At 44.5% G+C, this 24,004-nt stretch overlaps 1 protein-coding gene and 1 non-coding gene across 2 annotated transcripts in view; one reads left to right on the top strand and one right to left on the bottom strand.

Annotated features, from left to right (window-relative positions):
* The first annotated feature begins 463 nt into the window (after window positions 1–463).
* Window positions 464–24,004, top strand: part of FAM135B (family with sequence similarity 135 member B) — a 166,827-nt gene continuing 143,286 nt past the window's right edge. Inside the window, exon 1 of the mRNA XM_060116030.1 lies at window positions 464–540. Coding sequence (XP_059972013.1) covers window positions 464–540 — 77 coding nt within the window. The remainder of the gene's footprint in view (window positions 541–24,004) is intronic.
* On the bottom strand, window positions 6,242–6,347 carry LOC132501110 (U6 spliceosomal RNA). Its single transcript, XR_009534150.1, has one exon. It is a non-coding gene; the product is annotated as a U6 spliceosomal RNA (small nuclear RNA).

Below are 24,004 nucleotides of genomic sequence, written 5' to 3'. Positions count from 1 at the left end.
CTCCTGTGACAGATGAGGAAACTGAGGATGGGATAGGCTCAGTTGACTTGCTCAAGGTCACACAAGTAGAGAGTGGAGGAGTGGGGATTCCTGCTCTGTTGGCCATGAAGCATGTGCTCATAGCTGGGGTGCCAGTGCCTCCAGGTGCTGACAGGTGAGGAAGGGCAGGGAACTAGCCCAGCTTTAGAATTAGTGTATCTGGCTCTGAGTCCCAGTTCTTGGAGGTGTGAGCTGTGTGACATTCCTAAGTTACTTCATCTCTCTGTGTCTTTGCTATAATAGGAACCCCTGGGTGATGGTGTCCAGAGGACATGTCATGGTCCCGTTGGTCAGATACCCTTGTCCATCTAAATCAGTGCTGTTTGAGTTCCAGTTGTAGAAGCCCAGGCTCTCTGTGTTTGGCTGATGTGACCTCAAGCTGTTCATTTCCCTCTTGTTTTTTAGGTAATGAACCAAAAAGATCATGTCTGAAGTACAAGGCACGGTTGAGTTTTCTGTAGAGCTACATAAATTTTATAATGTGGATCTCTTTCAGAGAGGGTGAGTATGCTTTCACTATTTGTATTTGTTTACATATTTGTTTTGTTTCGTTTTTTCTCTGGCAGATCTTGGTGGTGAGGACGGGTCATAGGGAATTTTGGGTTAATGAGGAAAGAATTTGTATTATTTTTCCTGCCAAGTGGAAAATCCAAACTTTTAGTGCATTTGAAAATAAGCCATAAATTGACGAAGACCAGGAAATGCTAATTTCTCTCTAATTTCTCCTCCTGCGCCTCTTCCTACTTTCTCTTTCCATTAAATCTGTCAGTCAGTGTTAAAGGAAAGTGAATTTATTGGAAATGAAGCTTGCCTGGGTAGCTCTGATAAGAAAGGTGTCTGTAGGATCAATATGTCTAGGGGCCATCTCCCCAAACCACATATCATAAAACCTGTACCCAGATCTCTCAAAAACTGAGAATTTACAATGTCTTTTTTAAATACACAATTAAAATATAGCTGCTCCTACTTTTTCAGGATATACTCTGAATTTGACATTTTACATGCATGATCTCACTAAGTCCCACACTGAGATGGAATCACCAGTTCATCCGAGCCCAACACTAAGTAGACTGAGATATGTGCACTTACATATGGACTTGTAACCATAATTATTAATAATGTACCTCATCTGAACTGTATATTGACCATCTGATATTGACTAAAGCTTGTATGAAATCGTCATCGTTAACAAGACATTTCAAAATGGCACATCCAGAACACAAAGAGAGCCCTGTGCAGGCGGTAAGGGAGGTTGAAAATGAATATGGAAATCATGAATTATTCGATAAGCCTGTGGTGTTCTTTTCTTCTTTCCAGATCTATGTGGTTTGGGGAAGCATCTCGTTTAGCTGCATTCACTGCTAAAGTCTAATGTTGAATTAGTCTGAATTAAAACCAGACCACTGAATCACTGTTCTATGTATATATATATATATATATATATATATATATATGTATTTTAACATGCATAATATATTATATATAATTTTATTATTGTATATTACTGTATATATATTACCACTGTATATATAATATATTATATATGTTATGTATACAATTTTATTACTGTGTATGTATATATTACAAAAGTTATGTGTTCCATCAATACATAAAATAATTATTTTTAAAACATGAATTATCACATTTCTTATCTAATCTTTTAAAATACCTTTTCTTGTGTTTATAATGCATACTATATACAAGTAGAACTGTACATGTATATGATTTATAAATAAATATACATATATTGGGGTTGCATGCCCCAAAATGTTTTTACTGGTAAACATGCAAATCAACGTTGGAGACCACTGGTCCATCTAGCAGAGCAAGGAGAACTCTCACAACTTTCTTCTAGCTCTTAATGCTACTATTTCATGGTGTCAAGGAGTGTGGAAATCTAGGCACACACTTCGATGTGGATGAGGGCATAACTGTATGATCAAACTTGCTTGAGGGTGGGTTTCATTTGAGCTACCTCCATGAACAAGCTAGGGCATCTTTTGGATGAAGGCGATTAGACCTCTCGGGGGTGGAGGGAGTGCTAGGATCTCTAAGGTCCCATGTGCAATAAGACCTTGACGTGAATGGTCCCCAGCCCCCTGGATTCTGCCTACAGGGAGCTGTGGACAGGCTGGGCATGATGCCAGCCAGGATTCTGCATCTGCCAGGGGAGTTTCTGACAGGCGTGGTCCCTGATGCTCAAGGGCCAAGGAATTTTCCACTCTGAATCCTACAGGAGCCATGAGGATGGTGAAATGTAATTACTTTCCTAGCAAGCACTCTGTGGGGATGTGATAGCTTCAGTCCAGACCTAGTAGGCAAGGTGGGAGCCTGGGTGAAAGAAAGTGGATGATCTCCTGATGTCATTAAAGCAAAGGAAGATGGGATTTGGGGAAGCTGGCCCCTTTTGTGGGGTGTGAGGATATATGATTAAATGTGTGCTCCATACTGTCCTTGGGATGGTAGAAATCAGAGCTGGGGCTTGCAAAGGGAGGAGAGCGCCCTTCTTAGGGTTGCGTTTGGCTGTGGTCATCCAGGTTCCACCTGCTTCTCCAGTTGATGAGCAGTGCCTATGGGCCTATCTTACAAATGTGCTATAGCTCATGTACCCCATCTGCCCAGATAGACACCCCTTCTTGATTTCTTGTGAGATGTTGTGTCGGAACCGCATGGATACAGAACTGAGAATACTGAGTGAGGATTTGCCCTGATCAGGGAGTTACTTGCTTACAGCACATTTATATTTGTCAATAGTTTTTCTAGTCCCAGAATGCATACTGCTTTTTGGTGATGTTTGCTTTGAACAGTCAACTTGCATTTATGCAAGGTCTGTGTTGACTGAGGTGAATTCTCAACGGAAAAGCATCTCCTGAAACCAGTCAAAAGCATCATGAATTGTCACCCCTGTACTTGGCAGTGAGACTCATCCTGATAAAAAGGCAGGGGCAGGGAGGCACTTGGGAGCCTGGCTTTGGGGTCGGACCTGGCTCTGAAGCTAAGCTCTGCCACTTATAAGCTCTGAGAACATGTCCCTTTAAAACCGCTATCACTCTAAAATGGTGATGACAAAGTCTATCTTGTGGGGTAATAGGAATGGTTATGGCACTAGTTGCATTAATTAATATATGCAAAGCAGCTAGCATGGAACCTGGTATCTAGTAGATGCTGTCTAAATTGTCGCTTCTACTAGAAAATCCTGGCTTCCAATCCACCCTTAACACTATTAGAAGAGTTATTACCCCAAAGGGTTGTTGAGACCATCTCGTTTTCTCACTCCTCAGCCCAGTGCTCAGAGACTGAATGGTTTGAACTTAAACTTCCTCCATCTTACTGTCTATACTCAGACCATTCTTGACCCTCCCCCCCAATATCTGCCTTGAAAATTCTACCCTCTGCACGTTCCCACACAAATATAACCTCCTCTCCAAACCCCTTCTGTATATTGATTGATGTTCTCCTACTGTACTCAGCCCGGTTTTTATGAATCCCTCTTCTCCCTGTTTCTAAAGCGTACCTCATGTGTTTTATTCTGTCATCCACTCACACACGCACGACCACAAACACTAGTAAGCATACATTATTGGGTTATAGGCTCCATAAGGATGAAGATGAAAGATATTCTGCCTTCCAAGTGTTTACCAGCTAATGAGGGAGATGGATACATACATAGAAAATGACCTTGGTGTGTGATACGGTCTATAACAAAGACAGATTCGGGTGCTGTGCTGTGAAACAAAAGCAGGAAGCCAGTCTGTGGGCAGAGTCAGAGAAGATGTCTTGGTAGGAGATAAGCTATCATTTGAATGCTGGGCGGGCGTTGGCCGAGCAGAAGACCTGGAAGGGCAGGACCGGAAGGGCTCAGCGGTGTCAGGAAGCAGAGCCAACCTGAAAGACCAAAGTGCAGTGAAGAGTAGGAATGGAGAAGTGGATGGGGGTAAGAGGGTTATAGAATTCATCCCAGCTTATCTTTTACTGGACGTGTGATTATAGAGATATTAATGTCAACTGCCACAAACTTTCTTAGATTGCTGTGGGGGGAGGGCTAGGCTGCAAAAGGGAATGATAGTGATGTCATGTGTGGCTTTATCTTCTTCTCAACTGGATCCAAGCTCCTTCAGGCTAAGGACTCCATCTTACGTGACTTCATATGGCCAGTGCCCAGCATAGAGCCTGGTGCACCCTGACAGATCAAGAACAGCTTAGGTATGGGGTCACATGGATCTTCATTAAATGATAGTCATAAAGATAAAACAGTCCCTGATTCCTAGTGTACTATTTAAATCAGTGCTAGTCAGAGTGTGGCTGGGCCAGCAGCATCACCATTACCTGGGGGCTGATGAGAGATGCAAGGTCTCAGAACCTGTTTCAGATGTGCTGAGTCAGCATCTCTGGTTGTGAGGCTCAGGAAACCTTTTTTTAAACATGTTCTCCAGGTGGTTCTGGTTGAAAAGCACAGGAAGCACTGTTGGAAAAGTTTCTGTGAAAATATCAACCTAGGCTGTGTACTAGAATCATCCGGAGAACTGGAAAATCCACCCTCCAGACAAATTTATTTAAAAATAAAAAAATTCTGGGGTGGGACCCAGGCATCAGCACTTTCTAAAGTTCCCCAGGTAACCCCAAGGTTGAGAATGACTGGATTAGAACTAAGTGCATATACATCACTCTGTTGTTGATAACCTCTTTATCGTTAAGAAAAAGAGACATAAATCTCTTCTTTCATTATACGGTTGTGACATCTCTTCTTCCCCAACAGGAGACTGGATCTTAACACATGCCTTTGCACATGCCTTCTGCTCAGGAACCTATAGAGATGCCACCCTGGCTTTCTAGCATGGGTTCTGGGAGCCAGAAAGCAAAAGGGAAGCTATTATTTCATTTACAATAATTTTCTCATAAGGAGATGCTTAAGTGAACAATTAATTATAAAACCCATTGCCTGGATACGTGTAAGTCATTAATATATTAATAATTCATGCCTGCTTATGAGAGCATGAACCTTCATTTCTAATAGTGTTAGCTGAAAGGGAGCTAACATTTGTCCTTGAAAATGAATTCAGATTTCATTTTCAGTCTTAACTCAAGACAAGGCTCTGAATCAAAGTGATTTTCTTCCTGAGTGAAGGTTTTCATTGTTTGATGTTCAGATTCACCTCCTGTCTTTCCTCCACCCGTTATCTACAAGGTCATTTAGAAAATTTTCCCTACTCAGAGGTTTTAGATGATTTTACGTATAAATTCTGTCCTGCCCACAGAATAGTTGCACAAAAAAGAACTATAATCAATATGATCAGATCTTATGTGGAAGGTCCAATGCTCGTAGAAATGTTAGGATTGAAATCCCCTTAGAACAAACTCACCTGCCTTGTCTCTACCAGAGTGAAAATGGTTGGCTCCCAAGTTAAGTGATTCCTGAAAGAAAATCCCATCTTGTGTTTATGCCCTGACATCCCCACTGTGGACTGATACCCAGTGACAGCTAAGCTCCCTGGGAAATTAGCTAACCAGCCCTGATGTGCTGTAATAGACTCAGAAATACAGTTATCTTTGCTTGCCAGAGAGCAATTCATTGATTTGTCTGGTTCTGTCGGAAACAATCCTTTTCTTTACTTCTCTTATTAAAATATGTCACGAGCCTTTTCATTCATTCCTACCCTTTTGAAAGGGAGTGGGGATTATACATGGTTTGATTTGGGATTTTTATCACTTGCAGCCAAGGGTTCCATCTAGCACAAGGAGGGTAGATAGGCTCAATGATCTTTAAGTCTTTCTGTGAAATTCCATGATTATTATTTTCATCAAAATTTGATCTCTCTTTCCCCATAAAATGGCATTTTTTCTCCCCACAATAAGTTTTTTATTTTTAATATCTGTTTAAGTAATACTGAGGATAAACAAGAATATAATTATTATAAATGTGGCTTCTTTAGTAAAACTGTTATTTAAGAACCAGTAATATACTGACACTAATAAAGGGATTTATGTCCCTCAAATATTTGTCTCAATGTCCTTCTTTGAAGCAATTTAACTCTCACCATCTTTAGAAGTCTCCATTCAAATATTTTTACTTTGCTAGGTTTTACTTCTTGGCTACATATTCCGGCATATAGGCCTCTCTGGGAAACATCAGTACTCAAGGTGTGGTGTGTGTGTGTGTGTGTGTGTGTGTGTGTGTGTGTGTGTGTGTGTATCATCAGACCTCAGAAATATGGAACGCTTAACGAATTTGTGCATCATCCTTGTGCAGGGGCCATGCTATCTTCTCTGTATAGTTCCAGTTTTAGAATATATGCTGCCGAAGCGAGCACTAAAACGGCATTTTTAATAATTATTCCTATGGAGAGTGAACAGACGTCAGTTACCCAAGGGCTTATGTAGATGGACCTTCTGGATTATTTTTCTAGCAAATCCACATTCCTGTTAACAATTACCCTGTCCCATTTTTTTTTTCCTTTTTATTTCCCTTTGAATCTGTGACTTCATAAGCCTGCTGCTTTAAGCCTTTTATCCTCTTAACCCCTGGCTGAGGACATGCTCAGCAGATCTGTAAAGAAAAGCTCCTTCCAGGGGGCTGAGAGTTGGCCTGCAGAGATTAAAATGTCTCTGGTGAGCTCAGAACCACCCACAGGGCCTAATAACCTCCTGAAGGAATAAAGGTGGAACAGAAAGCCACTGAAGAGTGTGGCCCTTTCTAGTTTTGTGCTCACAATGGTCCTCGCTCAGGCCTCTCAAGGAGAACGACAGGGCATGTGGTCATGGACGTGGTGTAGAGGGCAGAGCAGAGACCCAGATCTGGTCTAAGAGACAGAGACCTTGGATCTATTTCCACATCTTCTGCAACTAGCCGGGTACCCGTGGGCGAGTTACTTTCTCGGTTTCCGTACTTGTTTTGCAGGATCTCTATTAGAAGTCATGAGGTGATATTTGTAAAGCATCTAGTTAGAGAGCTAGGCCTGGCAGTGCTGCCAAAGTGCGTTAAGCCCTCTCTGGCCTCTCTGTCCCATTGATTACAGTGCAAACTCTGCACCAGATGGTCCTCAGCTGGTCAGTGCCAGGGCTGGAGCAGACCACTGGCCTGGTCAGACTCTGGACTGGGTGATCCTTTTTATATTTTAGGCAGCTATTTAAATTCATCACTACTGATCTCCCAGGAAGAGGTCTCCTTGCCAGTCGGAAACCTAATGGACTCCATGCTGACTTGTATTGGCCTCAATGGGGGAAATTCTGCTTTCTGTTCTTTATCTCATTTTTGGAATCTATAAAGTGAAAATGCCACAGTCCTTCTGCCTTTATTGAGATGTAATTGATGTATAATATTGTGTAAGTTTAAGGTGTATGTGTGATGATTTCATATATGTATATATCATGAAAGGCTTACAGTATGGTTAGTCCAGACATCCCTCAGCTCAGATAGTTACCATTGTGTGTGTGTGTGTGTGAGATCATTTAAGATCTACTCTCTTACTAACTTTCCAATACACAGTACATATCTAAAGAAATAATAGCTTTAGGGAAACTCATGAGATACAATCGTCAATAGAGGTATACTGAACTATAGCATGTTTCTTTTCTAGAAGGGTCTTTGAGTGGATCTTGGGTCAGAGTAGAAGATAGAAGAGAGGAAAGTCCTTAACTGCTCTGGTTTCATTCCCAACTGTTGTCAAATGTTGCTCAAAAGCAATTTTAGGGGCCTCCCTGGTGGCGCAGGTGGTTGAGAGTCCGCCTGCCGATGCAGGGGATACGGGTTCGTGCCCCGGTCTGGGAGGATCCCATATGCCGCGGAGCGGCTGGGCCCGTGAGCCGTGGCCGCTGGGCCTGCGCGTCCGGAGCCTGTGCTCCGCAGCGGGAGAGGCCACAACAGTGAGAGGCCCGCATACCGCAAAAAGGAAAAAAAAAAAAAAAAAAAAAAAAAAAAAAAAAAAAGCAATTTTAAATGCATTTCAGGGAACTCTACTCAGTGCTCTGTGGTGACCTAAATGGGAAGGAAATCCAAAAAAGAGAGAATATATGTATATGTATAGCTGATTCACTTTGCTGTACAGTAGAAACTAACACAGCATTGTAAAGCAACTATACTCCAATAAAAATTAAAAAAATAAACTTTCAATAGCACACACATATAGTTTTGCCTAGTGAAAGAATTATGGTGACATTTTCATCCTTGTACTTTTCCTTATTTTTCACAATATACATATCACTTTTGTAATCAGAACCCTCTCTCTCTCTCTCTCTCTCTCTTTCTACCTGTATCTCTCTTTCTCTCCTTTTACACCAGGTAGACAGTATTTCATATGCACATGTGTTTTGCTTTACAAAAATCTAATATATTAGTTTGTTCTCTATTTTCTCTCTTTCCAGGTTGTGAACATTTTTCATCACCCTCTATGTCCCTTTAAAACATGCTTAATAGCTGCAAAGAATTCCATCATAGGACTCCATCATAATTTATTTAACCAGTGCTCAATTTGGGGACATTTTGCTTCTTTTATTTTTTTACATATTAAAATGCATTTCATTATTTACAGTTGTCATGACATTTTTGTTCTTGAATGATTAGGAAACACTTCACTCTTGATAATATAGACAGGACACCCTGAAAATGAAGGACTTTTCCCACGTGTCTTCCTTCCAAGCCCCTGGTAATGTTGATGAAGTTGAATACTCTGCTTGACCAAGCTCTTGTATCATCCAACAGGGTGAGGGAGGAAAGGATCGTCACCCTAACAGTCCTTGTTTAATCTCAAATCTCTGTTCCATCTCATCTTAGACTTCTGCAGAAGGCATTTTACAAAGCTCAGAGGAATTAAACACTGATTAAGAATCTTCATGGCATCAGGCAGGGAATCTCCACCTTCTGAGTAAAGGAGCATTTGTGAACAGTGGGAATCTAAAAATCTCCCACGTCACTGATGTCTGGGTCTCCACGGCCTCACAGATCCCAGGAATTGGCACTCAGGTCACTGCAGTTACTGTTTGGGAAAAGAAAAGACATGCCTGGAAGGCTGATTCTTTGCTGCTCTTCCTAAAAGTAGGCAGAACTTTGCTTTCATTGGCATGCTGTGCTCCCAGAAAGGGTGAAATTCTATGCTGTCTCTGAAAAAATCTCTTTAGTGTCATTGCATGAAACTTTTATGTCTCATCCCACTAGAATCAACCAGAATTTATTTGGAGTAGAAAATTATAAAATTATTATTACAAATAGCCTCACGTAACCCCACAATTCTACAAGGGATGTAGTATTATCCCTAAATCATAGAGGAAGCAGAGCCTGACATGGGTTCCAAGTCTGGCTCAGTTTTGCACATTGTGCAGGTGGCCAGGTGGAGGGTTTCTTGCGGGGATGCCTGCACCCCAGAGTCCATGCATTTGCTTTCTACTTCACGAGGCACGTTTTGTTTGGCTTGGGCAGACAAGGGTGTTCAGATGTTACGATGACTGCACCTGCCTCCAACTTCTTTAAACACTTGCACTTCTGCAAACAACACAACTACAGAGCACGACTTTCCCTCCTGCTCAAACTTCCTTTCCTGGTTGCCTGGCACCTATCTGGATGTTTTCCTTGAATAATCAGGGGATGATGTACTGGGAATTGAATCCTTCCAGCCAAAGACTGGAAGGCATTTGCTTAACCAAATCTATTCACACTTCTTTGACAAAAGATCTTTCCATAAATAGATTCCTCGGAGAAGATCTCTTGCCCCCCCCCTTTTCTACCCATTAAAGCTTCCTCTACTGTCATCTTTCTCAAGAAGGAATATGTAGCATGCCTCCCATGCAACCCTTGCACAAATTGCCCCTTGTAAAACAGACCCAGGGTCGTCTCTTGTTCTTGTATTTATTTCCTCATTATTTTACCCATTTTGGAGACTTGGAGCTCTTGCTCTCGTCGGCTCTGTCCTAGGAATTCTGGGCAGAACGTTGAGAAAGAGCCATGAACTCAAGTTGTCTCCAACCTGCCATGGGAGAAAGAGATGTAAGTTAATAAAGTGATGTCAGAAATGGAACAAGAAAGCAGGGACAAGGTGCTAAGGTGCTGAGGGAGGACAGGGATGCCGTCTCCTCACTCGGGAGGCATCACGACAGGTTATCCAGGAGACGGGGGTTCTACTAGTCGAGTGAAGGCTGGAGGGGAATCTCAGTCATTGAGAACAGCATGTGCAAAGGCCTGGGGATGATAAAGATCATGGCATCCCTGGGAAATGCCACACTGCTGAAGAGTGCTCCCTAGAGGTGGGTTTTTTTTTTCTGTGGTACACGGGCCTCTCACTGTTGCGGCCTCTCCCGTTGCGGAGCACAGGCTCCAGACGTGCAGGCTCAGCGGCCATGGCTCACGGACCCAGCCGCTCCGCCGCATGTGGGATCTTCCCGGACCGGGGCATGAACCCGCGTCCCCTGCATCGGCAGGTGGACTCTGAACCACTGCGCCACCAGGGAAGCCCCCAATGTCCTTTATTTGTAGTTGGGAAAGTTCCTAATACTCTCACAGGGCAGGGTATTGACACAGCAGATTGAGCAATAAGGATTAGGCATAGGCATAGATGCCACAATGGGATTTCTTCCGGCCTGTGTCTGCCCCAACTGAGATAAATCTTTACACTCAAGTGTTTAGAGACAGAGGAGGGGGAGGGAAGGAGAGAAGATGAATGGATACCTTGGGTCCAGGAGGGGCCCAGGATTTATAGGCTGAGCTGTACTTACTGAATACAAAGAATAAATGGCAGATAGAAGACTGTGCATGGCTCTCGATATTTATTGTCTATTATTAAAATACATTCCTTTCAGTATTTCAGTTTTTAACCAATCAATTTGGCAGTGCTTTTCTACACTCACTTCCTGGGTCACCCGGTCCCATGGATTTAAATACCACCTATGAGCCACTGGCTTCGCAGTTTATGTCATCAATTTCTCCTCTCTTCCATACTTCAGACTTGTGCGGTAGGTGTTCTCCATCCATTGTCATCTTGCTGCTAAAAGGCATCTTAAACTTGATCTATCTGAACCAAAAACCTGATCTCCTGCCCTCCCAAACCTCTTCCATCAAACAACCCCATTCAGTCAACTCCATCCTTCTAGGGGTTGAAGCCAACATCTTAGAGCAATTCGTGACTTCTTTCTCCCTCATACCTCGTGTCCACTTCATCCAGAAATCTTATTGGCTCTATCTTCCAAATTTATGCAGGATATGATATTTCTCACCTCTATCGCTAATATGCTGGTTCTATCCACCGTCCTGTCTGTCCCATCTGGATTTGCACAAAAATCTTCCCCATCTGATCCCCCTGATGCTACCCTTGCTCATCTCTAGCCCCCTTACAACACAGAAGCCAGATGGTCCTTGCAAAGCATAAGTCAGACTGTGATGCTCCTCTGTTCTAACTCTCTGTTCTCCAATTTACTATGAACAAAGCCAGAATGACTTACTCTTTACCTCATTGGCTCACCTCCTGCCATAAGAGTCTCTCTCTTTTTTAAAAAATTATTTATTTAGTTAGTTAGTTTTGGCTGCGTTGGGTCTTTGTTGCTGCACGCGGGCTTTCTCTAGTTGTGGCGAGCAGGGGCTACTCTTCGTTGTGGTATGCGGGCTTCTCATTGCGGTGGCTTCTCCTGTTGTGGAGCAGGGGCTCTAAGCACGCAGGCTTCAGTAGTTGTGGCACGTGGACTCAGTAGTTGTGGCTCACGGGCTCTAGAGAACAGGCTCAGTAGTTGTGGCGCACGGGCTTAGTTGCTCCACGGCATGTGGGATCTTCCCAGACCAGGGCTCGAACCCGTGTCCCCTGCATTGGCAGGTGGATTCTTAACCACTGTGCCACCAAGGAAGTCCTCACAATAGTCTCTTTGTAGTTTCTTGATAATGTCGGGCATGGAACCTTTGCACTGGCTGTTCCCATTTCATGGAATGCTCTCCCATCAACTCTTTCAAGTTTACTTACTATATAAATAAGGAGACTGAGTGCAGAGAAAGGGTACTTTGCCTTGCAGTAGTTAGGCAGCTGGGCAGTGGAAGAATCCGCTCAGGGTCTCAGATTTCCTGATTCCTAATCAAGACCTTTTTTCTCACAATCAAAAAAAAAAAAATCCCAAAGTGTGTTCCATGGAACCTTAGTCCCTAGTGGCAGCCTGCCATAGTGCTCTCTTGGGATTTTCCTTGCAACAATATTTCTTTACTCATCATATCACAGATGTGTGCACACGTGCATGCACAAGTATGTGTGTGTGTGCAGGTGTGCACACACGTGGAGTGGGCTGTGTGATACTAGTGTTCTAAAGAACATCCCTAGGAGATTGCTCTTTCCCCCATGCTGTCATCCATTCATCAAAAGGGTAGATTTGCAAAATTGTCCAAAGTTGGAGTTAATTGGTGCGGGGGAATGGTGCATTGCTTTGTGTCCTTTTTGTCTGGAAACCTTCTTCTGAATAATACGGAAATATGAATGTTGATGTAGGTGAAGGAAACAGGTAACATTTATTACCAGCTCTTTGTAATAAGAACTTCATGTGGGATATCTAGTTTATGTCTTTGAGATATCATGTGAATGAGTAAACTTCTTAGATAAGGCCACAGGGAGGTTCAGAGGAGTTTGCTCAGTGGCTGGGATTTGGGCTCTGGTGTCTGAGTCTGTTTCCCGGTCCCAAACCCTCAGAGCAATATGGTCCTGGACAAATGACTTCATCTCTCCACATCTGAAAAACAGGTAATGATAGTATCTGCCTCCTATGGTTTTTGTGAACAAAAGATTACATGTGTGTGTATTGTTCTCTATGATTTTGAGCTATCTAAGTATTATTTATCATCATCATCATTATGGTTATTGTACAGTTTGCCTGAGGGAGCCTTACTGCTGTGAGTGTCAGTCCAGGATTTGAGCCTGCCTCTGGTTCACTGCGAAGCTGATATAGTCTTGTACGTGCTCTGCATTGCTGGCTCCACTTTGCTTATCTCAGCCTGAAGAAGGGGCCACAAAACTACCTCTCTTGAGAATTTGTCCATCTGTCTATATGGGGAGGGGGAAGGGTAAGCTGTGACAAAGTGAAAGCGGCATGGACATATATACACTACCAAACGTAAGGTAGATAGCTAGTGGGAAGCAGCCGCATAGCACAGGGAGATCAGCTCGGTGCTTTGTGACCGCTTGGAGGGGTGGGATAGGGAGGGGGGGAGGGAGACGCAAAAGGGAGGGGATATGGAAACATATGTATATGTATAACTGATTAAATTTGTTATAAAGCAAAAAAATAAATAAATAAATAAGAAAAAAAAAAACATAACCATCCGTTCATTCCCCCATTCATTCTTCCTCTCATCTTGCATATATCAAATAGGTAAAAGGTGGCCCAACCTATGTACATACTGGGGAATTAAACAAACAAACAGAAAAAGAAACAAAAAATGAATCAACCCGAGCTTAGTCCTTGAGGTACCCTAGGGACTGAACTAGGCATTTTATCTCCATCATTTCATCTAATTATCCTGGAGAAGCAGATATTATATTTCCCATTTTACACATGGGCAAACAGCCTTTGACAAACAATAAAACAAAATAACTCTAGCCATGTAGGCTGCTAATGGTTCCACTCCAAGTCTGTCTCACTTTCAATCCCATGCTCTTTCTCAGAAGCCACTCTGCTTCCCTTCCAAAACCCACATCCAGACCCCTACCTCCAAATGTCTTTCTGGGGACTCAAGAAATAAGAAAACTCAGAGATACACCACTCATTCTGTTGGCAGTAATTTCACAAGTTTCATTAGTCCAGACCTTGAGAAGGACCTGCCCAGCTCAAACATCTTGACTTGCATTGTCCAATCCCAGTGCCAGAGGGAAGCTGGGTGTTGGTGTCTCCTCTCTGCTCTGGTCAGACCTCAGGGACTTTGAATTCCACTCCATGTATCAAATCCAGGACACCTGGAAGCGTGTTGACAAACCTGAGTACCCTAAGCCTGCAAATGAAGCCCCATCTCTACCCAACAAGGAGTAATTGAATGAATTAGAAAGGATTCAGAACTGTGTGATCACCATTTAGGGGTCACTAATGGCCTCCCAGGAAAATGAATTAGATTCATCATTAGTTTCTTCAAAGGTCAGAACTAAGACCCTGGGAGTGAAAGGAAGAAATATTTCAAGTACTTGATGTCAGGAAGCGTTTTCTAATGGAAAGATCTTCAAAGGGCAGGGTTGCTTTGAACATCATGGGTGCCCTCCCTCTGAAGAAGATGGGGTCAAGGTGGTTGAGAGTCTTGGAAAGCTACGTATTTGGTGAGAAGAAGGTGACGATGTATTCGAACAGAAATCTTTGAACATTTTTTAAAACCTTTGACTTCCTTTCCTCAGAGTGAATCTTAAAGGAAAGCCTGATATATAAAAGGGAAAAGTGGGACTGGTTTGGTTGACATTTCACGGGGTGCAACCTCCTAGGCTGCTCGTCATATCATGGGGGCATCATTGCATCTACTTGAAAACCTTTGGAAAAACAACAGTAAAGATAGTAACCACTGTATCGGCTAACATTTATTAAACACTGAACCTGGTGCTCTTCTAGGCTTTGTATTTATTACCTCGTTCAGTTCTTCAGACAATCCCATGAAGTCAGGGCTAGGATTCTGTCACTATCATGTAGGTGAAAGAACAGAGGGTCACACAGGTGATGGGCCTCATTTGAGTTGACACTGCTGGGCTCAGGCAGAGCCGGGCTGTATGTTATGACACAGATTGGAGGGTCTCTAAGGTCATGCCAATTCTTACTAGTCTGTGATTCTCCCAGGACTGGTGTGTCTGCGTCAGGTCCCAACTAGCCAACCCCTGGAGACATGTAAGCAGAGCAGATGGTGGGTTGAGGGCTGCTACCTGGATTATCTAAAAAGCAATTAAAAAGTCTCAGGAGACTGCAAGACGGCTGTTCACTGGAGAAGCAGCAGGTTGTCCCTTTCTGTGGGTGCAGTGCTAACTGGTCACCATTCCTTTTTGGCTATTCTTTCTTGGGATCTTTCTGAAGCCTGGGTTTCCATGAACGATGCACTGGCAGAGATGACCTGTAGGACTTTCAAGCCTCAGTGTGATAGTTCCTGATGTTGGTGCAAAGGATTCAAGACTTCCTATAAGCATTGTCACCCCTTTTGTCCTCTGACTTTGACAGCGAATCGTGGGCTTGTGGTTCGTTGATGCCACAGGAAGTGATGCTTTGTGTTTTGAAAAGCTGAGGTCTACTTCCACTCTTTTGTCTAGAAAGCACCAGGGAGGACAAGGACATGGCATTAGCAGGGTCCTGTTCTGAAAACTTCCATCTACCCAGCGAGCAGCCAGCTCCTCTTGGAGAAGATGTCTTCCTACTGCAGACCTGTCATCACCTCCCTTCATTTATTCTTTCTTTTGCTCATTTATGTATTCACTCATCAACACCTATGTGCCTGTCATGGTGCTAGATACTAGGGACCCAGAAGTGATGGACACAAGACCTTTCCATTGAGCTGCTAACTCCTTGTGGTAGAAACAGACACACATTATTGGGCAGTGTGATTGTGATGAGCATTTATGAGCTCCTGCTACATGCCAGGCCCTCTGCTGAGCGCTTTGCATGATCTTACTTAATCTTCACAGAAACTGAGGCAAGTCCAATCCACACCCACCTTCTAAAATGGGGAAACTGAGGCCGTAGACGTTGTGCAAAGCAATATGGGAAGTCTTCTGTGCCAGAATCTGGTTTGCCCTTGGAGAATTCAGGAAAGACTGAGAGTCAAGGATTGGGGTCCTTGCTCCTTTTGAGGTGTCAGATGTTTTGGTTGATCATTGGGTAGTTTGGGGCAGGGAGGGGCTTGAGGTAGAGCTGGACAGGAAGCTGGGTTAATATCACCAAGTTCTCCAAAGGGGTTTGCATCAATATATAGGGACCAACACATTGTTCAACCAGGAATCCTCTTGTTATTCTGGCAGCTAACTTGCCTCCCAGCCGCCCTGTGCGTTAGGAATTAGCCAGGATTTTGTATGTTCTGTTGCCTCCAAGCTTTGCATTTGTCCCTACGACAGCTAGGAACATCCTTTTTGTCTGCAGTGTTCTCCCTGCTAACTCCTGCTCAGGTTTTTTGTCTCTTCTAAGATATCACCTATCTCAGGAGACTTTCTTATGGCTTATCGTGGTCAGGAGGCTCCTCCAGGCTTTCCTTTGTCCTACCACTAGCACTGACCACCTCTCCATGACCTCCAAGGGCCTGACATCCGGGTTCCATCCATTCCTGGTTCCCAGGCTTGCCTCTCAGGGCTGGCACAGAGTGGAGCTCAATGAAAGCTTATTGAGAAATAGACGATTTGGGCTGAAATATTTGGACCCTCCCCATCTATGTACTGAACAATAAAACAGTATTTATTGAGGGTCAACTGTGTAGTTGACACAGTTCTGGATGCCATGTTCATGGTTATGACCTGAGCAAAACAGTCCCTGCGCTCACAGAACATTGGTCCAGTGGGCGAGACAGTCAATACATCTAAACTCCCTTTTTTAAGGAGCCAGTTCGGTATGAAATACGTGCTATGATGTAAAGTGCAGGTGGCCGTAGGAAATATGACAGGAGACGCCTCATTTAGAATGAGGGCTCAGGAGAGATCTCTTGGAGGAAGGAACATTTAAAAGGAGACTTGAAAGTTAATTAAAAAATAGCTAAGTTTGAGTGGGAGGAAAGAGGCTGAACAAAGGGCAGGCATGAGGCCCCAGGAAGGAACACTTAGTCCAGAGAATGAAGTAAGGCCACTGCAGCTGCTGGAAGGTGAACTTGTACCAGATTCTCTTAGGTGTTACTGCTTTTGCTCAGACTTTCCAGAAAATAAATATATGTATATATATATAATTATTAATCATCTCTGTCCTTGATAAAGTCTTGAATGAATAGAGAATTTATTCCATTGCAGTATTAGATTGGGTAGCGGCAATGCTGTTTCATCAGCAGAAGAAGCTAAAGGGCTGTGTATAAGTTTTTGTTACTATGCACCACCTCTGTTCTTCTAAAGCAAGTATTCATGTATCAGTGCTTAAACCATATTCTCTCTGTTTGACTTTAAATTATATTTTTAAAAATTATACTTTTATTATGAATATATATATGAATTATATTTTATATATGAATATATTTAAAAAGTACCAGATTCTGCATGGCCTCGTTGCGCCATTGAGGATCTTCCATTGTATCCCACTGGGTACCTCCCTTTGAGAAGGGAGGCAGCCACACACAATCGAACCTCAGAGTCATTCTTGACACTACTTATGCCTCAGGCAATGCTTTTTTTTTTTTACATCTTTATTAGAGTATAATTGCTTTACAATGGTGTGTTAGTTTCTGCTTTATAACAAGGTGAATCAGTTATACATATACATATGTTCCCATACCTCTTCCCTCTTGTGTCTCCGTCCCTCCCACCCTCCCTATCCAGGCAATGCTTTTGACTTTCGTTCACAAGATACCCCAGACCCAACCCAAGCCTCTGTCATCTCTCTCCGGATGCCTTTCACTGCCTCTACCTAGTCTCTGCTTCCTCCCTGTTCCCACTCTTCCCTCTGTGGTCCACACAGCAGCCCGAGGGTCCTTTTAAGACCGAAGCCACGCCACTCTCTCACCTCGTCCCAGCTTCCCCTTCCCCCTCCCCGAGTCCTCAAGTCCATTCTCTGCGTCCGCGTCTTTATTCCTGTCCTGCCCCTAGGTTCTTCAGAACCATGTTTTTCTTTTTAAGATTCCATATATATGTGTTAGCATAGCACAGGGAGATCAGCTCGGTGCTTTGTGACCACCTAGAGGGATGGGATAAGGAGGGTGGGAGGGAGATGCAAGAGGGAGGAGATATGGGGGTATATGTATATGTATAGCTAATTCACTTTGTTATAAAGCAGAAACTAACATGCCATTGTAAAGCAATTATACTCCAATAAAGATGTTAAAAAATAAATAAAGATGGTGATTATCTGCTTATGAAAAAAAAAAAAGACCTAAGCCAGGGAGTGTCACTTCTCTGCCTAAAACTAGTGACTTGACGCCCCATTTCCGTCAGGGCAGCAGCCCAAGTCCTCATGATGGCCTATGAGGCCCTTCCTGACATCTGGCCACCTGCCTGTTCCTCTAACATCCTCCCCCACAACCTGGGGCCTTTGGGGCATCTTCCTCCATCTGGAACGTTCTTCCCTAGTACGTCCGCAAAGCACAGCCTCTCACCTCCATTAAGTCTTTGTTCTTGTCACCTTCTCTCATCACACTTGAAGTCTGCAGCTTCTGCCAATGGGACCCTCTTTTCCCTCATCATCTTTCAACATACCATGGACATAATTCATTTGCCGTGTTTTTATTTATTTGATCCTCCCGCTGAAATGTAAGCTGTACAGATGCAGGGATCTTTATCTGTTCCTGTCACTGATGAATCTCAGTGCCTAGGATACTCCCTAACAGTGAGTACCTTCTTCAACTATTCTTCATGGTGCAAACTTTTAAAGGAAAACAAAAATGCAGGCACACCTTACAAGAATCAGTGCAGGTCATTGCAGCGTGGAACTTAAGGAAGAAAAGGTTACTGGTCTATGAACATAAAGACGTCATTGCATTTGCTTCTGAATCTCTTGCCTGCATGTTTGCGAGACTTCGTGGTGTGTGCACCCGTGTTTGTGAGCATGTATGGTTTTAGCCATGCATGTTTCCATGTGCACGTGCCTGTGGTCATGTGTGCTTACATTAGTGGGCATGCATGGGCACACACACGTCTGTGGCATGCATTGTTGCGGGCATGCATGGTTGCATATGTGCATGTTTGTGGGCACATGTGCGCACTTGTTTAAACAAATGGACTAGCAGACATGCCTGAACCCTGTCGTGCAGAACTGGGAACTCTGGACTTTGGGGGAGGGACCCTGGTTCTGTCGTTTCTCATGTCCTTCCCCTGAGTCGTTCTTTAATTATCCACCTCATCGTGCTAAACGTGAAGTCTCTGCTGAGTGTCATGGTCTCCTGCTCAGCCGCACTCTCAGGCGTCTTCTCCTCTCCCAGGGGTTTGCGTGGCTGAGTTCTAAGAACAGTGTGATTGCCAACGGCCCTTTAAAGTCACCTGGAGGACTCTTTGGCACAAACACAGTTTAAAGCACCTTCCTCCTTCTCAGATCTGGAAGGAGGCAGTGCCTTTTGGGACCTTGCAGCTGGCTGCACTCACTCAGAGGTCAAAGCAGGGAGGAACGGTCCTGCTGCCTGGGAGAGGAGGAGCTGCTGGGACGGGTCCTTCATCCCTCGGTGGCTGCAGAGGAGACACTTCAACCCTCTGGCTCTCCGTTTCCTCGTCTGTCACTCACGTCTGGACCCGCTCACTGTGGGTCTGGAATTGAGTCCTGGCTCTGCCCCTCCCCAGCTGGAGAGAGCGCTGGTGTCATCCCTCTGAGCTCAGTCTGTATTCTGTGTATCGGAAGAAGAGGCATCTCAGGGTGTTCTTGTAGAATCACGTAGGTGAAGACACGTGGAGGTCTTAGCAGCATGCTCGGCACATTGCAGGCCTCCCCAGTGGTAATCGATGACAGAGTTAAGTGACAGGCCAAGTGCTTTTCACATCTGCTGGCTTGAGAACACCAAGAACGTCTTAAATAACTTTGTAGCCCCTGCATGTTAAACAGCATAGAGTGCACAGTCGGGATTTGTTAAAGGTTCACTATAAAACATAACGAAAGGGTGCATAATTAGCACCTCCCCCTTTTCTTCCTTGGGGAGGTTAATGTCCTCCCTGCTGAGGGAGGGCTTGAATGACGGGCTAAGACACTGATGTTTATGCTTTAGGGGCCAGAAGGGGGCGATGGCAGGGGACATGGGCCCAGTTATGTCCGAGGGCAGACGTCTTCAGGAGGTTATTGAAGTGGCCAGATCTTCCTTCACTCATTCAATTTATCAAACACCATCTTCTCCCATTTAAAACAATCGTGGTAAACACACATGACAAAAACGTACCTTTTAACCATTTTTTAAGCATATGGTTCTGTGGCTGTAAGTACATTCACATGGTTGTGTGCCCATCACCACCATCCATCTCCAGAACTATCCATCTTATATGTATTATCTGCATATATCTATATTTGTATACAGATACATGTACACAAACATGCACACACACTGATGGAAGCATTTTAAAGAAGAATAAGATTATATTGTACACAATGAACACATTTTTTTTTCCCGACTGTTTACTCGCAGTTGAATGGATGAATATTTTCTGAGGGTCTCTACAGTCAAAGGCTGAGGGACATGAAAATGCAAAAGTATTGCCAGAGCAATATCGCCAGAATGAGTTGGAGGTCAGGATCAAGAACTCGGTGGGTTCAGGACTGAGTCACTCACTCATCCCCTCAAATGAAGAAGTCAGAGAAATAGGCTGTAGAAATCAATAAGGCACATGTTCTTCTAGCAAGGAGCTCACGGTCTGGGTCTTGGGTTAAGCAGGGACAATCCAAGTATTCATCCTTTCCTAATCGGTGCTTTGAGGGACTGCTGGGTGCCAGGCATTGTGCTGGGGTTTTGGCCTGAACAGGAAGGAGCAGGATATTCTTGCCCCTCATAGGGCATGACCTCACCAGGGAAGGTCCACCTGGAGAGCCAGCATTGGAGATGCAGTGTCACCAGCCAACCCTCTGGAGCCCCAGGCACATAGAGAACAGGGGATGGGTGAAGGACAGTACCCTACTCTGCAGGTGTCGGGGGGCAGGGACAGGGAGCCTTTGAGTTGAGTCCTGACAAATGAGGACAACTGGAGGTGTTTGAGGCTGTCATCCCAAGGAAGGGGAGTGACACCTACAAAGGTGTGGATGTGCAGAAGAGTAGGAGGCATTCACAACAGCACATTATACCAGGAGCAGAGGCCGATGATGTCAGGGTAGAGAACAGACTTGTGGCTGCCAAAGGGGAGGGGGGTGGGGGAGGGATGGGTTGGGAGTTTGGGATGAGCAGACGCAAACTATTATATGTAGGATGGCTAAACAACAAGGTCCTACTGTAGAGCACAGGGAACCATATTCAATATCCTGGGATAAACCATAGTGGAAAAGAATATGAAAAAGTATGTATATGGATGGATAACTGAACCACTTTGATGTATAGCAGAAATTAACACAACATGGTAGATCAACTATACTTCAATAAAATAAATTTTTAAAAAGATGATAGGAGAGAAGAAGAGACATCTGATGCAGAATAAAGAGTCAGAACTTGATAAAAGGCAGATCCTGTGCAGAGGAATCTGGTCTCAGGTTTAGCTGTCCCAGGCAGGGGTTGGAATTGTCTTTCTTCCACGAACTGGTTTGGAGGCTAATACCAGAAGGTCCCTGACTATGGGATGTTCCCTTATCTCTCCATGGGTCACTGAGCCCTTTGAGATATCCTGTGATTCAGTAACATTCTGCAATGTTATTTTTTTCTCGAAGTGTTTTTAAGGTTTGTTGAAGGACTGTCATTCTAAAATATATATATATATATATATTATTCTAAAATATATATATATATATATCTTTCCAAATCCCAACTGTAGAGTTCTCTCTTATGGAGGATTGGGAGGTAAGAGTGTCACCACTCACCCTGTTTTATTCGAGGTCATCTCCCTTCCACCATCTTCCTAAAGAAGCATCACACAGATGTCCAGAAAGCACTGCCAGCCCTGTTGCTTTGGGTGTGGCTCAACAACTTTTAAGGCTTCTCATTTCTCCTCTGCTGTATTAGGAGTCCAGTTAAATTGGTTTGGAGTTCAGTGGGCTCCTGACTCCTGCGTGGGTGGACTGTACTCAGTGTTCACTCTTGTCTCCTCCCTGCCCCCATAATGTAAGACCACACACACCTTCACCCCAGGTCTTCACATGTCAGGGTTCATGGCATCACAATGCAGCCGTTGCCTGAACTCAGGCAGAACAGAGTGGTAGAGAGGATGAGTGCACTCTCTGCACCCAGATCTGGGTCCAAGTCCCAGTTCTACCATGTCATCAGGTGGGCTGGTTTTACCTGGACTTTCAGGTTCATCTCCTGTAAATTGGGTACGTCAACAGTATGACTGCCAGGGTTGAATGGTGTAATTTATGTGACAGCGTCCACCCCAGCGCCCGGCGCCTGTAAGTGCTCCCTGACACCTCCATCAGCCCTTGCTACGGCAGCACACCCCCTCACCACTTCTCTGCAGCACATGTGACAACATAATCTGAACTGGCCAGGCTCATTTACCCTCCATACCTTTGCTGGTCTCTTTACCTGGGATGAGAGGTAGGTCACCCTCCTTTTTGTCCTCTGCTGGTTTCTTTCTGAACTCTTTCTTTCCTTTAAAACTGAGTTCAAATATCCCTGATTCCTTGAGAGGCAGGTTAAAGAAACAGATTGCAGCAAATGTTAACATATATTTTTTTGCAGCCCTGAGAGTGTCAGCATCATTCTAATGCTGGAAGCAGAGAGAATTCTGGGCCATCCAGTTTGGCTCACAGAGAAGCAGGTGTCCTCATGGGTCTTCCCACCCAGGCTCTGCAGAAATACGAATGTCCCTTATCCTTGCAGACCAAAGGGGTCACTCTTGGACTAAAGTAGGGGGTCATCTGGGCTGCCAGGATGTGGCACCCCAGCCTTGGACCTAGAGCCAGGCAGCCCAAGTGCAAATCCAAGCTTGAATCCCTCCCGCTGAGAATCTCATCGATCAGAAGACCAAGAGGACACTCATTAGTTGCACCCGTCCTTTGCTCTTTTTCCTGCCAATAAGCAGGAACAGGGCTCACAGCCCAAGCTGGAAATTGCAGCATTGTGTGGAGCACTGCAGAAGGATTCTCCAGCGGATGGAGCAGGAATTCAGTTCTGGCTTTCAGACTTCAGGTCGGTCTCCTCACTGTGTGGACATCTAGACAGAAAGACCTGGAGACATAAGGTGACTTGCCTAAGGTCACATGTGACTCGCTGGCAGCAAGCGTTCTAGGACCTTTTGACCACATCGCATGGGGCTGTCCTTTCACCAAGAAGTATCCCGTCCCAGCCTACCAGGGGGCCTCTGCATGCTGGTATCCATCTCAGAGTTCTCATGGGGCTTGCCACAATTCTGTTGTATTTCTTTACCCCAACTTCAACTCAACCTGCTATAAAAGAAGTGGAACCAAACGAACAAAATCCAGGGCTTTGGGAACACAGCAGGTCACTTAAGTGTAAAGTCTTTTTTTCAAGTTTCCACTCATTTGTCATCAGTGTGAGGTGATTAAGGATTGACTGTGTTGTGCTCAACATTGGGAGACCTTTCTGTAGTGTGGGGTTATGTGGTTCAAAGAATCTGACAAACCTTGATTTTCTTTCTTTATTTATTTTAAAATATATTTATTTATTTTTGGCTATGTTGGGTCTTTGTTGCTGCGCTCGGGCTTTCTCCAGTTGCGGCGAGCGGGGGCTACTCTTTGGTGCTGTGCACGGGCTTCTCATTGCAGTGGCTTCTCTTGCACGGGCTCTAGGCGCGTGGGCTTCACTAGTTGTGGCACGCAGGCTCAGTAGTTGCTGCACGCAGGCTCTGGAGTGCAGGCTCAGTAGTTGTGGCACACGGGCTTAGCTGCTCCGCGGCATGTGGGATCTTCCCGGACCAGGGCTTGAACCCGTGTCCCCTGCACTGGCAGGCGGATTCTTAACCACTGCACCACCAGGGAAGTCCCTGACAAACCTTGATTTTAAATCCCAGCTCTGCTGCCTCTTTGCTGTGTGGCCTTGGGGAAGTCAGTCAACCTGTCTGTACCTCTTTCCTCATCTGTAATTTCAGATAATGACTACTTTTAGACCTGCTTTTAAAAGGAAGTGAAACTGTTTTCTGTCATCCTGAAGATAGTAGGGCCATTTTATTTCTTTTTTTTTTTTTTGCGGTTCGCAGGCCTCTCACTGCCGTGGCCTCTCCCATTGCGGAGCACAGGCTCCAGACGCGCAGGCTCAGTGGCCATGGCTCACGGGCCCAGCCGCTCCGCGACATGTGGGATCTTCCCG

Source organism: Mesoplodon densirostris, chromosome 13, assembly GCF_025265405.1.
Source record: "Mesoplodon densirostris isolate mMesDen1 chromosome 13, mMesDen1 primary haplotype, whole genome shotgun sequence".
Taxonomy (NCBI): Eukaryota; Metazoa; Chordata; class Mammalia; order Artiodactyla; family Ziphiidae; genus Mesoplodon; species Mesoplodon densirostris.
Note: the sequence above shows the minus strand (reverse complement) of the source record. Positions and strands in the feature narration are given on the sequence as shown.